Genomic DNA, 18,291 nt, shown 5'->3' on the forward strand with positions numbered 1-18,291 from the left:
CCAAGGCTCAACAGCATGTCAGAACTGTTTTTTGAAAAATATAACTCTGCTTCAACTGATGATGGCATGGCCTTGATCCAGAACCCTAGATGTCTGCATTGTTACACTCCCATTGAGCTTTACCATAAAATCAACATGATATACTTTCCCAGTGTTACATCCACAGATACAAAGTCGGCTGAATTGGGATGACTAAGCAGCAGGAATGCTTCTACTACCTCCTGGACCTGTTGCAGTGTCTTTTCTGCTGCAGACTCCACTCAAAGTTGGCAGGTATTTTTGTGTCATTTAGTATAGAGGTAAAAACAGTATTATCAGGTACAGACTATATTGGCCTCAAAACCTGAAGTGGCCAGTAGGCACTATTTTCCTCTTTTACAGTGGGAGGTATAAAATGCACTAAATTATCCTTTACTTTGGGAAGAATTACTAGCAGATATGAGATCACTAACTCCTAAAATTTTTACTAATGTAGTGAGTCCCTGACTCTTCATAGGCTTTATTTGTTCCCTCCTCAGAATACATGTCTGACCAAGGCCTCCAACAAACTTGCCATTTCTTGCTTATCTGATCCAATTATCTATATAGTGGGTCACAGTGATACTCTGCAAAATGTATAGCTAATCCAGCTCCCTTCAGATTATATTAGGACAGAGATCTCAAGAGCCTATAACCCTGGACAAATAGATATATACTGTTGCTATCCATTCAAATGAATACAAAGATCTCTGATTCCCATTTTGATGGTACAGGAAAAACAAACGTGCCAAATCAGTGGCCCTATACCACATTCTGAGGCTGTAATCTGTAATTATAATCATTGTAATTATTATAATTATAATTATAATCTGTAATTATCTGCCATAAGTGAAAATTACCACATCTGACACAAAAACTGCAAATAGTTGAACTATTTTTTTGAATCTGGGATAGATCCACTGTCATTCTGCAGGTTTGCAAGTACCAGAGGGGAGAGTTAAATAGGGTTAAGGGGAATTGCTACTCATGCCACTTTCATCTCTGCCACCTTCCCAAGAATGTGATATTGCCTTTGATTTACCATCTTGGCCAGTGGGGGTAGGCAGTTTCAAAGGGTTCCACCTGGCTTTTCTAATAGAATAGCTCTTCCCTAGAGGCCAATGAATCAAGATAAGGATTTACACCAACCATCAGGTATGTCATTGCTTTTTTTTTTCTTTTCATTTTTAAAAATTTTGTTAGCCACCATCAGTACATAATTAGTTTTTGATAAAGTGTTCCATGATTCATCCTTTGTGTATAGTACCCAGTGCTCCATGCAAAACGTGCCCTCCTTAATATCCATCACTGGGCTAACCCATCTCCCCACTCCTTTTTCCCTATGAAACCCTCAGTTTGTTTCCCAGAGTCCACAGTCTCTCATGGCTCCTCTTCCTCTCTGATTCCCCCCTTCATTTTCCCCTTCCTTCTCCTAAAGTCCTCTCTGCTGTTCCTTATGTTCCACGTGTAAGTGAAACCACATACTTGGCTTTCTCTGCTTGACTTGTTTCACTTAGCATAATCCCCTCCAGTTCCATCCATGTTGATGCAAAAGTTGGGTATTCATCCTTTCTGATGGCTGAGTAATACCCCTATATATGGACCACATCTTCTTTATCTATTTGTCAGCTCTTTCCATAGTTTGGTTACTGTGGACACTGCTGCTATGAACATTGGGGTCCATATGGCCCTTCTTTTTACTATGTCTGTATCTTTGAGGTAAATACCTAGTAGTGCAATTGCTGGGACATTGGGTAGCTCTATTCTTAACATATTGCAGAACCTCCACACTGTTTTCCAGAGTGGCTGTACCAACTTGCATTCCCACCAACAGTGTAAGAGGATTCCCCTTTCTCCACATCCTTACCAACATTTGTTGTTTCCTGTTTTGTTAATTTTTGTCATTCTCATCGGTGTAAGGTGATGCATCATTGTGGTTTTGATTTGTATTTCCCTGATGGCTAGTGATGCTGGACATTTTTTCATGTCTCTTAGCCATTTGTATGTCTTCTTTGGAGAAGTGTCTGTTCAGGTCTTCTGTCCATTTTTTGACTTGATTATTTGTTTTTTGAGTGTTGAGTTTGAGAAGTTCTTTATAGATATTGGATATCAGCCTTTTGTTTGTAGTGTCATTTGCAAATATCTTCTCCCATTCTGTGGGTTGTCTCTTTGTTTTGTTGACAGTTGCCTTTGGTGTTTAGAAGTTTTTTTTATCTTGATGAAGTCCCAAAAGTTCATTTTTGCTTTTGGTTCCCTTGTCTTTGGAGACATGTCTTCAAAGAAGTTGCTGTGGCCAAGGTTGAAGAGGTTACTGCCTATGTTCTCTTCTAGGATTTTGATGGATTCCTGTTTCACATTGAGGTCTTTCATCCATTTTGAGTTTATCTTTGTGTATGGTGGAAGAGAATGGTCCAATTTCATTCTTCTATATGTAGCTGCCCATTTTTTCCAGGACCATTTGTTGAAAAGACTGTCTTTTATCCAATGAATACTTTTTCCTGATTAGCTGCTGTAGAGTTGAAGTTCCATTTCTGGAGTCTCTATTTTGTTCCATTGGTCTATGTGTCCATCTTTGTGCCAATACCATGCTGTCTTGGTGATCACAGCTTCGCAATACAGCTTGAAATCAGGGAACGTGATGCCCCCCAGCTTTGTTTTTCTTTTTCACTATCATTCCCCTGGCAGTTCAGGGTATTTTCTGTTCTGCACAAATTTTAGAAATTTTTGTTCCAGCTCTTTAAAAAGTGCCAATGGTATTTTCATCAGGATGGCATTGAAAGTATGGATTGCTCTGGGCAGCATAGACTTTTTTTTTTTTAATTCTTCCAAACCATGAGCATGGAATATTTTTCCATCTTTTTGTGTCTTTCTCAATTTCTTTCATAAGTGTTCTGTAGTTTCTAGAGCACAGATCCTTTACTTCTTTAGTTAGGTTTATTCCTAGGTATCTTATGGTTTTTGAATGGAATTCAAAACCATTCTTATGAATGAATTCCATTCAAAAACCATAAGATACCTAGGAATAAACCTAACTAAAGAAGTGAATGGAATTGATGCCTAAATTTGTAATTATACATTTGGCAACTACAGAAATGTCCACTAGATGGTATTGTAGTCCCAGTGTATCTACCGTAAGTCCTCAACAGCCAAGATTACATTTATTACCTAGCTGCACATAGACTTGCTCTAACAGTAGGATAATGATGGTACTTTGGATCCCCAAGTATGGTTACCCAAGTAAATTACTAGAAGTCCCTTTGTCCGACTTGGGTAATCCTCATGTACATTTGGTATTGTTGCAGAACACTTCTACCTAGCCAATCCAGACCTTCCTTTGTTCAATGAAGTGTGAGCTCTGCAAATTGGAAACTGTGGAGGAGACCATAAATTTATATATCAGGTGCTATCTTAGCTCCTGATGATACAACTTTTATTTCTCCTGGTAGTACAGGTTGGGCAATATCCTCATTAACTATCCTGCTGTGTTGCCTCAAGAGAACTGTGCTCTGTTAACCCTCATTTGTGGACCAGGTGTCCCAGACTGCCACTCCATACTTGACACTTTATTTGAAAAATTGTTCCTGCCTGTGTGACCACCTATCCTCTATTATGTTGGACTCACATTACCTCCACTTCTGCTAGAGAGTCCATGTCTGCTAAGGTATCTCCTACTGCCAGACTTTATCAGTGATGCTGGTATTCCTCTCACTAGTATATTCCTTATTGCTCTGACTGGGCACACCTGCAAAAGCATGGTCATGTAGTAGATTAAGTGGGTGAAACTGGGTCAGGGTCTTTCTAAGGTTGCAGTCAAGTGGTAACCTGGGCTAAAGTCATCTAAAGACTTGACCGAGACCAGGGTATCCACTTCTAGGCCTACTCAAGTTCATACTGATTGTCTGGGGAAGATTCAGTTCTTGTCTATATGACCAGCTTGAATGACATGATGCTATCTTCAGAGCAAGCAATTCACAACTAAGGCAAAGGCCACAATGACTTCTATGACCCAGTTTTGGAAGTCCTATACTTCACTTGCAGAGTATTATACAGGTTACAAGATCAGCCTAGTCACTGCAGAAGGGGCCTGCACAGAAATGTGAATATCATTGAGGATCCCTGGGGGCCATCATGAAAGCTTCCAGCAACCACAGTCCATCCTCTGCCTCCAATGACTCATTTTGTTCTCACATTAAAACACCTTCACCGGCTCTCAGTGCTACAAATGTCTCAACCATTTATAGCATTAGCTCAAAGTCCAGGGTCCTGCCATCTAAATCACGTCCAGGTGTTGATGAGCCTCCTGTGATCTAGTTTCTAGAGATTACCTCTTAGAGCACCATTACTCTATAGTGGAAGACACGTGATCAAAAGGGACTTGAAATCTACCATCTTCCACTCTCCCCGCAAACCCAACACAAACTAGTGGGATATTCATAACTTAACCACTACACATACATACTCTCAGTAAAGTAAGTGGAAGGTAAGAAGAATAAAGCAGTCAAATGAAATTCTGAAATCTACTATTTGTAACTGTCGGCAGTTCTTTGATTAGGACCCAAGAATAAAGGATAATTCTCCAAGGTACTTGACTCCACTTTCTATTCTTGACTCTGACTTCTCAATCATCCTTCCTTCACCATAAAAAGCATACCATGGTTTCAGCTATTTTTTCTAGCCTGCTTTCTATTTGTAGGAGTTTGGCAGTTTGAAGGCCTCTATTCATTTTTTACTATATTGGTTCTTTTAAAGAAGCTAGGGGTATTTCTTATAGCACAATTTTATTTAAATTTTGCTCATGCAAGCCACAAAAGCCACTCCCACAAATATATGTGAGATAATCCTTTACCTTTGGCTTCTGTTGAAGTTCCTGCAAATAATGCCCTAAGTCACTATTGTCCCTAATGTTTGATTAAACGACACTCTGAGGCACCACCTTAGCTATTTATCCATCTGAAACAAAGGTTTTACTCAACATTTTTATTTCTTTGGTTATAGTTTTTGGCTATAGTTGACACACAACATTACATTAGTTTCAGGGCTACAACTTAGTGATTTTACAAGTTTATACATTATGCTGTATTCACCACAATTATAGCTACCATCTGTTCCATTACTTCAGTATTATGAAATCATTGACTATATTCCTTATGCTCTGCTTTTTATTCCCCTGACTTACTCATGACACAACTGGAGGTCAATATCTTTCTTCACTCTTCATCTATTTTCCCCAAACTCCCATCTCCCTGCTTTCTAGAACCATCAATTTGTTCTCCTTATTTACAGTTCTGGTTCTGTTTTTTGTTTATTCACTTTTTGGCCTCCACTTATGAGTGACATATTGTGAAATATGAGAAATATGTGAAATATTGTCTTTCTCAATCTGACTTATTTCATATAGCATAATATAGTCTAGGTCCACCCATATTGTGTTAAATGGCACAATCTCATGCTTTCTGATGACTGTGTAATATTCCATTGTATATATACACATTTTCCTTATCCATTCATCTACTGATGGGCACTTGGGTTGCTTCCATGTTTTGGCCACAGTAAATAATGTTGCAATAAACACTGAGGTACACATATCCTAGTGTGTACATTTTCCCTGGGCAAATGCCCAAGAGTAGAATTATTGGATCATATGGTAATTCTACTTTTAGTTTTTTGTTTAGTTTTGTTTCGGTTTTTTTACTTTTAGTTTTTTGAGGAACTTCCATCCTGTTTTCCACAGTGGCTGGACCAATTTACATTCCCACCAACAGTACATGAGGGTTCCTTTTTCTCCACATCCTTGCCATCACTGTTGTTTCTTGTGTTTTTATTTTAGCCATTATTACCAGGGTGAGGTAAAAACTCCTTGTGGTTTTGATTTGCATTTCCCTAATGAGTGATGCTGAGCATTTCTTTATGTGTCTGTTGGTCATCTGCTTTGGAAAAATGTCTATTCAGGTCCTCTGCCCATTTTTAAATCAGATTGTTTCTTTTTTTTGGTGTTGGCTTGTATGGGTTTTTACATATTTTGGAATATTAACCCCTTAACAGATTATATCATTTGCAAATATCTTCTCCCATTCTATAGGCTGTTTTATTTTGTTGATGGTTATACACTCATCTTCAAAATCAGCTGTATTGGCAGGGAAGCTCTGGGTTTCCCAAGGCTGTGGGGTTAGGAGCTCAAACAAAACTTAGGTAGACCTGTGAGAGGCAATACTAGCCAATGTTTAGGTTACTTAAATACTGCATGCCTACAGTTGGTAAATAAATACAGTTGATAAATTAAGAGATTCAAAAGTCCCCCCTTGATGAATTCCTTGACAGAGGGAGATTACATAATAGATAAATGCAAAACATTTGTGAACAGAAATTAATGTTCACACAAATTATTCATCTCCGATAGACTCTACTTTTTAGAATGAGAGCACTTGTGGAAAACACCATATAGTTTATAGAAAACCTGAGTCTATTCTGGAGGAAGGAGAAAGATATGACTTTTTATTACATACTGAAAAAATTTTATTTTGATCTTTCTTAAAAGAAAGCCATGACTTTCTATTAGCATGTGATCTTTTTCCTGGTATTTCTAGTAATAATCATTTACAATGAACTATAACCTAAATTTCAGTTCCATCAGGAAGAAAAAATTTTTGAAACAATACCTTGCACAAATGTTTGATTTGGATACCTGCCACCAAATCAGTAGGCTCTGCTTCAAAATACTTGCTTTCATTTGTTTCATAAAATTGCCTTGTTTCCTTTTTCTCCTCAGGTGTTTCTCCAAACCAGTGAGAACGCTGAAAAAGGGGGAATAAAAGTGAAATTACTGCAAACGTTTTTGAAAAGTGATGCAACAGAAAATACTTTAGCTTGTTACCTTTTGTACGGAGATGGACTGATGAAAATTTCTTGGGGTTAAATTTTGGAGCTAAATGGCTTAATCTGAAGCCCCAAGGCATAAGAGCAGACTGCTCTATTAAAATCATAACTGTCCAAGAGGGACAAATGTAAATTGCTCTAAAATGAGGCCATAACAAAAACAATTATATCACTCCTTGTCATATCTTCTCTTACCAATACATAAGCCAATATAAGAAGGGAAAAGACTGAGAATGGAAGGCAAGATATACACGATTCCCATGCATGGGTCAGACTCTAAGACATCTGTACTAAACAAGGATATAAAACAGTTGGTAAGTGTCCAGACAGGGGGCATAACTAAACCTCTGCTTTTACTACCCAAAGACCCATACTATATTAATTTCTTTATGCCCAAGTTTAATCGTTTATGAGCTACTTGTCTGGAACTGTGAAGGAGTACTCAGAATTTTTAAAGTTTGGAGTTATGCGCCATGATCCACACATTATTTATAGTTATATATACTGGGTGTTTTAAAGTGTATTAGGAAAAGGCCAATGAGTGGCCAGAGTCATTAAAATTATTCTTGCACCAGAACTAGTGGATCAATTATAGACAGTGCAAAATTAGCTCATGGTGGCTTTTATAGAAATTACAATACTTGTTCATAGGGAGTGACCTCTGTCAGCAACAGAAGCATTAGAACTCACCAGCAAGAAAAAGTTCCATGGCTTGGGCACACCATACTCCCCTGGAAAGACAGCTTCTATATACCAGGCCACAAGGCCATATAAGAAAGCATCAAATAAAAACATTCCCAGTACATGGGTAAAGTCAAAGTTCTCCATTTTGGGTGATGAGAAGATGTTACTCCATTTAATTCCAATTTCTAAGAGATAACAGTTGACATTTAATTAAGGTGCCAACTGACACTAAAAGAGTTATTCAACTGCATCATAATTAAAGAGTGAAGGAAAAAGGTGTTAATATTCTACAGAGATTCATATTATAGTAAAGTTACTTTCTTATACCATTAGAATTTAGGGCATCTAAGCAAGTAATCACGTAAGATACTTCCTAGTGTGCCAGAAAACAATCAGATGAATGAAACAAAAATAAAATATACTAAGGAATATAAACATTAAGAAAAATAAGCAAACCTATGGGTTAAGACACAGACTCCTTCCTCTCCACCCCTCCTCATGCTGAATGTTCACTGGGAAAGATAATTTTAGAAAACCATAATCATTGAAAAGCAGGGATAAATGCTATCTACAAGAGAGAAGACTAGAAGAATTTTTATGTAGATATTGCCCTGATGAAAAAAGGAAGACTAAAAGTTACTGAAAGCAAACCTGCTTTGCTTCCTGTCCTAGCACTAAACAGCAGCCAGGAGCTCCAAATGAGTAGGGAAAGATACAAATAGACTTGAGCAAATTTATGGAGAGAATGTGGAAGCACTCATGTGCTACCGGCGGTGGTATGAAATAATATCATTTTTTGAAGGACAGTTTAACACATATTAATTTTAAAATTGTGAATATCTTATGAGAATATCATCAAATTTAGAAGGTAAATACTCACTTTCCATTTCTGCCTTGAGTAGGAATTTAGTTCCCAGTGCCATTGCAATATTTGAGCTGAGACAGGAAGCCAGCTTCTGGGTGAATGTCATTTGTGCAAAGTTTGTAGAGACTGTCGCAAATGGAAAGTAAGTGGCAAAATAAATGAAACCTCCAACAGAAACAGCAAAATGTGCTGGAAATAAGAAGGAAATTATAAGGTCAATTAAAGCTACATGCAGAAACCTAAACTACAAAATCTTTGTCTTACTGGAAGAGTGTAATAAAACAAGCACAGTGAGAATAGAAATTTCTTTTGTTCACCATTTGCTCACCATTATAAAATGCGTGGCACTTAGGAGGTGCTTGAAAGTATTTTCTGAATGAATAAAACCCTGAAATTAAACATTTCAGTAACAATTTTTTCTGGAATTTATCATTATATAATATAGTAACTATGAATATTATAGTTCTTAATGGAAAATTTACATATTTAGTATTCAGCATAAAAATTATAAATGTAAATACTATTATTGACATAATCAGAAAATACCTAGATTGTATTTCCAGATACTATGAGATTCAGTCTATGTCATGATACTGAGAGAAAAGAAGGATACTTGAATAAACAGAAATACAAAATTGGGTCTCAAAAAAGCAGATATGGTTTAGTATACGAAGAGTTCCAAAAATGTGACTCTGATAAAACACTAAAAAGAAAATTCCTGTTAATATACCAATTAACATTATCAGGAGTTAAAATTCAGCATCTAAGTAAAAATGGTATGTTATAAAGTACAATGTATTATTCCACTATTAGGAATGATTCTTCCTTTCCCTCTCTACCTCACTCTACATACCATATTCACAAACTAAAACACTTTATATACTCATCAATGTGTATTCTTTTTTAAAATTAAAATCATAAACAAAATGAGAGGGGACAAATAAGAGCTAACAAATATATCAGACACACCTGATAAAATGGCATCAAAATATATAATGCAAAAAGTAACAAACAATTAATATACAAATGTACAATCATAGTAGAGATTTTAACCATCTTTATCAGAATTAACAAACTTGACCTAATGAAAATACATGTCAACTATCCCAAACAACCTCAAAATATACATCTTTTTCAAACATACTGATTTTAAAAAACTGGAATTGACTAGGTTATAACATAAATCTTAACAAATTTCAAAAGAATTATATTAAATTGGCAATCAATAACCAGAAGATATCCAAAAATATCCATTATGTTGAGCAATTTAAGACATCCATCTTTGAATAATTCTCAATTAATGAAAATTATAAGGACAATTACAAAACATTTTAACAACAGGGAAAAGCTTATTTACCAAAATTTGTGTCATGTAGTCAAACCAGTACTAAGAGGGAAACAACTAGCCTTAAATTCATTTATTAAAAGACATAAGACAAACATTCACTATCACAAGATTTAAAAAATGGCAATAAATACAAAATTTATGGAATGGTAAGAGGATCAGCAAAGCCAAAAGGGGATTCTCTGTAGAGACTAATACTGCAACCAAACCTGTTGTGAAACTGATGAAGGAAAAAAAAGGCACAAATTACTAGTATAAGAAGTAAAAAAGCATATATCATGACAGACATTAGTAAAGACATTAAGAACATAAAAAACCATATTAAATTAGTGATATTGCACCAATAAATTTCAAAACTAAAAATGTAAGTTAAAGAAAATACAACTTACCAAAACTGAAAGAACTAGAAAACCTGAATGTCCTAAGGTCATAAAAGAAATTGAATCAATAATTAAAACCTTTCCCAATGCCTTTTCAGCAACTTCTAGCAGACAAAGAAGAAATAATCAAACCACTGCACTGAAATTCCAAGAGAGACAGAGATACAGAAATAGAGGACAACCTTCCCAAATACTTTTATAAAACTACCATAACTTGATAACAAAATCAACAATGACAGTATAAAAAGGAAATTACAGAGCAATTTAACCTGAACATATAGGTAAAAACCTTAAACCAAAAATTAGCTTAATTAATCCAGCAGGAATACAAAGGAAAACATATCAGGGCGAATTTAAATTTATTCCAAGAGTATGAGATTGGTATACTTAAAAGATCAGCTTATATAATGTACATTGTTAAGAAGAAAAGATAATTTTAGCATTTCAATAAATGCAAATAAAAATTCTAAATAAAACTTTACATCCTTAGTGCAGATAAAATTCTTAGAACAGTAAATAAACAAAACCTTTTTAACCTGATAAATTATATACCTATATAATTTAAAATTTTCCAGTCAACTTTATACTCTAAGAAGTTGTTGTTGGACCTCAATTTTAAAGTGGTTATGAAGGGGGATTTTCCCCACGCCATCAAGCAAGCGTCCAGGACATTAGTTGGGTGTCATAACGTTCAACTCAATTTTGACACTATTTTTTCCAAGACAGCACCAGATTCCACAGTTTAAGGATTTAGCCCTACCTGGCTATTTCCCTTACCCAAACTTCAGTCACAAGCCCAGGTTATTAACTTTGCTTCTGCTGACTAAAGATCAGAGTTTCCAAGGACCTCATCCTTGCGCTCAATTAATCTGCTAAAGAGGAGGAAAAGTTAAGATGGTGGCGGTGTAGGGGGACCCTAAGTTTTTCTCATCCCTCAGATACAACTAGATATTCACCAAATCATTCTGAACACCTAAGAATTCAATGGGAGATCTGAGAAAACACATGCTGCAAGTCTACAAGTAGAAAAGCAACCACCATTTGGAAGGTAGAGGGTTCTGAGACTTGAACCCAGTGTGATATAAATGCAGAGGAGAGGAAGCATGTTTAAGGAGGCTAGCCCAAAGTATTATAACCAGCAGAGCACAGAACTGGAACTTGCAGAAGTCCACTACAGTGGTGTACATCCTTGGAATGAAGCTAAACCACTTTCTTGCACTTTACACAAAATAAATTCAAATGGATAAAAGACCTAAATGTGAGACAGGAATCCATCACAGTCCTAGAGAAGAACACAGGCTGAAACCTCTTCAACCTTGGCGACAGCAACTTCTTGCTAGATACATCACCAAAGGCCAGGGAAACAAAAGTAAAAATGAACTGTTGGGACTTCATCAGGATAAAAAGCTTTGCACAACAAAGGAAACAATCAACAAAACTAAAAGGCAACCTACAGAATGGGAGAAGATTTTTACAAATGGAATGTCAGATAAAGATCTATTTTCCAAAATCTATGAAGAACTTATTAAACTCAACACCCCAAAACCAAAAAATCCAGTTTAGAAATGGGCACAAGATGTGAACAGACATTTCCACAAAGAAGACATACAGATGGCTAACGGACATGAAAAAATGCTCCTGGGCATTATGGAAATACAAATCAAAACCACAATAAGATACCACCTCACACCTGTCAAAATGACTAAAATGAGCAACTCAAGAAACAACAGATATTGATGAGGATGTGGAGAAGGGGAGCCCTCTTACACTGTTGGTGGGAATGCAAACTGGTGCAGCCCCTCAGGAAACAGTATGGTGGTTCCTCACAAAAGTTAAAAATAGAAATACCCCATGACTCAGCAATTACACTACTAGGTATTTATCCAAAGGATATAAACAGTGATTCAAAAGAGCAGAATGCTTATAGCAGCAATGTCCACGATAGCCACAATATGCATATAACTCAGCCATCAAAAAGAATGTATTCCTGCCATTTGCAACAATATGGATGGAGCTACAGTGTATTACGTTAAATGAAGTAAATCATCAGAGAAAGGTAAATACGGTATTTTCTCACTCATATGTGGAATTTAGGATGGAAAACAGGCAAACATATGGAAAGCAGGAAAAGAAAAAATTTTAAAAAGGAGGGAGGGAAACAAGCCATAAGGAACTCTTACTGACAGAAAACAAACTGAGCATTGATGGAGGCAGGTGGGTGGAGGATAGGCTAGATGGGTGATGGGTATTAAAGAGGGCACTTGTGGGGCACCTGGGAGGCTCAGTGGGTTAAAGTCCTGCCTTTGGCTTGGGTCATGATCCCAGGGTCCTGGGATTGAACCCAGCATTGGGCTCTCTGCTCAGCGGCGAGCCTGCTTCCTCTCCTCTCTCTCTCTCTGCTTGCCTCTCTGCCTACATGTGATCTCCCTCTCTCTGTCAAATAAATAAATAAAATCTTAAAAGAAAAAAAAAGCAGGCACTTGTGATGACCACTGACTGCTGTTTTTAAGTGATGAATCACTGAAGTCTACTCCAGCAACCAATATTTCACTATATGTTAACTAACAAAATTTAAATTAAAAAAAGACAACTCAATGGATTTTCATACTGACTTGAAAGTAATGATAATAAATATTAATAATAACCAAGAAATTACGTAACCTAGATGCAATGGACAAAATCTTTGAAATGCAGAACCTACCAATACTAACTCAAGTAGATTCAGAAAATCTGAATGAACCTATAACAAGCAAAGATATTATATTAATTCCAAAAACCTTTCCAGTTAAAAAAAAGCAAAGTACCAAGGACGTCTGGGTGGCTCAGGCCATCAAACTGCTGACTTTGGCTTGAGTCATGATCTTAGGGTCCTGGGATCAAGCCCTGTGCTGAGATCCCTGCTCAGTGGGGAGCTGCTTCTTCCTCTTCCTCTGCCCCTCTCCCCCGACTCATGCTTGCTCTCTCTCAAATAAATAAATGAAGTCTTTTTTTTTTTTTTTTTTAAACAAAGTACCCAATGGTTTCACTGGTAAATTATATGGAAATTTAGAGAACAATGAACATCAATCCCTCGCGAACTTTCCAAAATATATAGAGAAAGGAATGCTTCATAACTCATTCTTTAAGGTCAGAATAACCCAAGTAATAAAGTCAGAGAAAGACATCAAAAGAAAATAAAATTTGTGAGTTACAAATGCAAAAGTCATCAACAAAATCTAGTAAACTGAATACAGCACCATTTTTTTAAGGTTTTAATGTTTAATTCCAGTATAATTAACATTAGTTTCAGGTTTACCAAACACTGATTCAACAATTCTATACATCAGTGCTCATCATGATAATTGTATTCTTAATTCCATTCACCTATTGTATCCATCCCCCAACTACCTCCTCTCTGATAACCTTCAGTTAGTTCCCTATAGTTAAGAGCCTGTTTTGGTTTACCTCTCTCTCCTTTATTTTTTGTCCTTTGTGTCTTAAATTCCACATGTGAGTAAAATCATATGGTATTTGTCTTTGAGTAACTTATTTCACTTAGCATTATTCTCTCTAGCTCCATCCATGTTGTTGCAAATGGCCAGATTTCATTCTTTTCTATGGCTGAATCATATTCCATGGTATATAGAAACCACCTCTTCTTTAACCATTCATCTATTGATGGATACTTGGGATTTTTCCATAATTTGGCTATTGTTAATAATGCTATAACATAGAGGTGCATTTGTCCCTTTGAATTAAGTGTTTTTGTATTTTGGGGGGTAAATACCAGTAGGGGAATTACTGGATCATAGGGTAGTTCTATTTTTAATTTTTTGAGGAACCTCCATACTGTTATCCACAGTGGCTATACCAGTTTCATTCTCATCAAAAGCACCAACTTTTTCTCCACATTTTCACCAACACTCGATATTTTTGCTTTTGATTTTAACCACTGACAGGTGTGAGGTGATATCTCACTGTAGTTATGATTTGCATTTCCCTGATGGTTAACAATGTTGGGCATTTTTCATGTCCGCTTAGAGACCAGACATCTTTAATTCATTTTGAGTTTATTTTTGTGTATAGTATAAGAAAGTGGTCCAGTTTCATTCTTTTGCATGTAATTGTCCAGTTTTCCTAGCATCATTTGTTAAAGGGACTTGGCTCTTTCCAGAGTTTGGCTATTGTGGACATTGATGCATATGTTGACATTGTGGCATACTGGGGTGCATATGTCCCTTCTTTTCACTACATCTGTGTCTTTGGGGTAAATACCCAGTAGTGCAATTGCTGGGTCACAGGGTAGCTCTATTTTTAATTTTTTGAGGAATCTCCACAATGTTTTCTAAAGTGGGTACACCAATTTGTATTCCCATCAATAGTGTAAGAGTGCTCCCCTTTCTCCACAATTTCTCCAACATTTGTTGTTTCTTGCCTTGCTGATTTTTGCCATTCTAACTGGTGTAAGGTGGTATCTCAATGTGGTTTTGATATGAATTTCCCTGATGGCTAATGATAATGAACACTTTCCATGTGGCTGTTAGCCATTTGTAAGTCTTCTTTGGAGAAGTGTCTGCTCATGTCTTCTGCCCATTTTTTTTATATTGATTATCTGTTTTTTGGCTGTTGGATTTGAGAAACTCTTTATAGATCTTAGATATCAGCCCCTTGTCTATAGTGTCATTTGCAAATATCTTCTTTAATTTCTTTCATCAATGTTTTATAGTTTACAGAGTATAGGTCCTTCACCTTTGTGGTTAAATTCATCCCTAGGCATTTTGTTATTTCTGGGCAAGTGTTAACAGGGTCATTTTCTTAATTTCTCTTTCAGTGAAAGGATCACCTCCAAAGAAATGCACACGAGTGGGAATTTGACAGACAGCAGAGTAGGTATGGCAGAGTAGTGAGGAAAAGGTAAACTATTTATCACATGTTGCTAGGACAACTGCCTAAGCACTTGGGAGAACAGTCAATTTGCTACATCATATCACACACAAAAGAACACAGGAAGATAATTTTACGACATTGGGAGTAGAAAATTTTTTTCACTGAAATATTTAATATCATAAACTACGAAGGAAAAGATCAGTAAAGGAAATGTTTGGTTGTGTTAAAATTAGTAACTATTAAAAGACACACACACACACACACACACAAGCTGAAAGCTCCAAACTGGGATAAGTTTTGCTACACATTTGCAACTAGGTAGCAGGAACATATATATAAACTCCTGCAAATCAATAATCATAACAGATATGAATGCACAGATTTTACAGAAAAGGAAATACATTGCTGATATTAATAACAAACACAGCTTCATCAGTAAGTGAGAAAATGCAGGTTTGAATTGCCATAAGATAGCATTTCATATCCAGTATGGCAAAAATAAAAGTTTGATGTGATAAATTTTGATGTAATAAGTAAGCAACAATACGTAATAGTTGGAATTCTCATCTTCTTCCAGTGGGGCTGTAAATGCACAGAACCACTTTGGAAGTGTTGGATACAGGTAGTCAAGTTGGACATTTACAAACCCTATGACCCAGCAATTCCTTTTCTACGTATGTACCACAGTTAAAGTCTAACACATATAAACTAAAGACACATATAAAAATGCTCTAAATATCGAGTCTGTCATAATTCCAGAAACAGAAAATGAAAGTATCTGCTGACTATCGCATTTTTCTCTTTGGTTTAACACATTCTGCCTTACATTGATCAATACACCACTTTTCTTTACCTCCAGGGTTGGTTGGTTGTATCTGTTTGTTTGGGCTGCTTATAGGTTGTACATGTGGTCATGTCCCCATTAACTATCAATACTCATGATAATGTACAGAGAAAAATAAAATGAAATAGAGTTAAAAATAAAAGTCATGACTGCTATTGGCATGAGAGCCTTCAAAAAGCAAGGAAACAACTTTCAATTGCCTTTGTTTATTAGATACTGTACCAGTACAACCCTAACCCTAACCCATTCCAATCTTCTGGTCTTTCAAAAATGTTTAAAAAGTAACCTTTATAGGAAGAATTATTAGGTTTATCTCAATCTTATATGGAGTTGGAGTATTTTAATCCTTTTTTCCTATACATACTATGATTCATAAATTTTCCTTGCTTTCTGCATGTCCTATCAAGTAATTTTTTGGGCTGATGATATGCACATCCATGAGGTCAATGTCAGCTGTATGGGACATACACTGTATTTCGAATACACAGCAAACACAAAATAAAGATCTATTAATGAAGTACACAGGCCCTTTCTTTCAGGCAAGCAATTGTTTTTTGTTTTCTTTCTCTTTACATACTCCAGATCATCATCAGATACTGACAGAATTTATTCCCTCCAATAGAATATACAGAAGCCATCCCCATCATTACCACTCCTGCTGGATAGTTAAATCGATACCATATAAAAAGCGGCAGTTAAAGGTTAAAAAGAACACTCACGTAGGACGTTATTTTGTTTTTCATCCTTTTTCACATGTATACTATGCTAGATTAATTTTCACTGCTCCCTTCATTCCCTTTTTTCATTCCATGTGCTTACAATACTTATCTGTTTAGTTAGAATATAAACAGAGGCTCCAGATGAGATAGCAAATGAAGGTCTCAGAAGCTTCCAAATATAGTCCCCATTGTTTCACTAATTATCTTTTCCAGGAGTTTCAGTCTCACCTTTATTGAAGAACGTGCTAACCATGAAGCTGAAGAATATTGTGGCGATGGCAAAACACAGCAAAAAGACGAAGACAAGAGATGGGTCACTGTGCTGGATGACTGGCACAGGTTCTAGCTAACAAAACAATCAGGAAGCCAGTTGAGTCATACTCTATATGGCATCACAGTAAAACAAAAGAGGAGAAATGAAACATCTTTAAACATTTTAATGGTCCTAGGGAAACTAATGACAAACTTCAGGGAGATGAGGAAACAATTCCTTAACTACAAAAGGTCCACACATCTAGACTTAGTATATTTAGTAAGTTTAGTATGCTGAGAGACTAAGCAGCTCCTGAATTTCCAGAGTGGTGTCAACAATAGGCACATGTTCACTTCCTGACAACCTGAATCTATTAGGCCCACACCATGTTGCTTCTTTTTCCTCTTAAAGTTTAGCTATATCATACTACAGTGAAATAGACACTTGCCTTGGCAAAGAAAATAATGCACATCAAAAGGATGATAACTGAATACAAAGAGAGGAATGTGAAGAAATAGGCAGCCCAGAGCATCCAATTACTGAGTCCTATCATGAGCAGATACTCCTGTGGGAGAGTTCACACAAATCAAACATCATGTAAAACAATATAATTATACAAAATGTATAAGATTATCTGATTTATTTCTGCCACAATCAAAATTGGTTAAATAAGAAATATTATCATGTATGAGGAAGTGGTGATGCGACATGGGGGGTTAAGGGGGTAGGAGAAGAATAAATGAAACAAGATGGGATCGGGAGGGAGACAAACCATAAGTGACTCTTAATCTCACAAAAGAAACTGAGGGTTGCTGCGGGGGAGGGGGTTCGGGAGAAGCGGGGTGGGGTTTTGGACATTGGGGAGGGTATGTGCTATGGTGAGTGCTGTGAAGTGTGTAAACCTGGTGATTCACATACCTGTACCCCTGGGGATAAAAATATATGTTTATAAAAAATAAAAAATTAAAAAAAAATAAATATTATCATGCCCAATTTATAGAGGAGGAGATTAATGACTTGATTAAAATTACTCAGCTAGTATGTGGCAATGCTATGAAGCTTATAAGCCTACAAATGATCTCACCAAAAACTTACCTGCTATTGCTCAGGTATGAAAAACTCTTAAATAAAACTATAAACTGTTTAGATTAATATCCCCTTTCTTTTTCTCATGCCTTCTTCTAGGAGGTATTAAATAATGTAAATATATTTTAATTAAATTATAAAAAATGGAAGCAAACACTAAAACCATGAAAAAAAGTAAGGGGGAAAATTCAGTTTTAGAAATAATCTTTATGGAACTATATTCTTCAAAGAAATACTTGTTATTTCAAGTGTTATCAAAAGAACATAAAAAAGTTTAGCTAAGCATATAATGTAGAAAACCGATAAGAAGATTCAAATGAGTGGTATGAGCCTTCACAGGCTATTTTAAATATTTCTA

At 36.1% G+C, this 18,291-nt stretch overlaps 1 protein-coding gene across 1 annotated transcript in view; it reads right to left on the reverse strand.

Annotated features, from left to right (window-relative positions):
- Window positions 1–18,291, reverse strand: part of LOC131819718 (phospholipid-transporting ATPase ABCA3-like) — a 136,409-nt gene that overhangs the window by 87,303 nt on the left and 30,815 nt on the right. Inside the window, exons 7-11 of the mRNA XM_059155003.1 lie at window positions 17,296–17,412; window positions 16,823–16,940; window positions 8,456–8,629; window positions 7,582–7,760; window positions 6,675–6,809 (exon numbers count right to left, since the gene is read on the reverse strand). Coding sequence (XP_059010986.1) covers window positions 6,675–6,809; window positions 7,582–7,760; window positions 8,456–8,629; window positions 16,823–16,940; window positions 17,296–17,412 — 723 coding nt within the window. The remainder of the gene's footprint in view (window positions 1–6,674; window positions 6,810–7,581; window positions 7,761–8,455; window positions 8,630–16,822; window positions 16,941–17,295; window positions 17,413–18,291) is intronic.

Source organism: Mustela lutreola, chromosome 17 (genome assembly GCF_030435805.1).
Source record: "Mustela lutreola isolate mMusLut2 chromosome 17, mMusLut2.pri, whole genome shotgun sequence".
In the NCBI taxonomy this organism is placed as follows: domain Eukaryota; kingdom Metazoa; phylum Chordata; class Mammalia; order Carnivora; family Mustelidae; genus Mustela; species Mustela lutreola.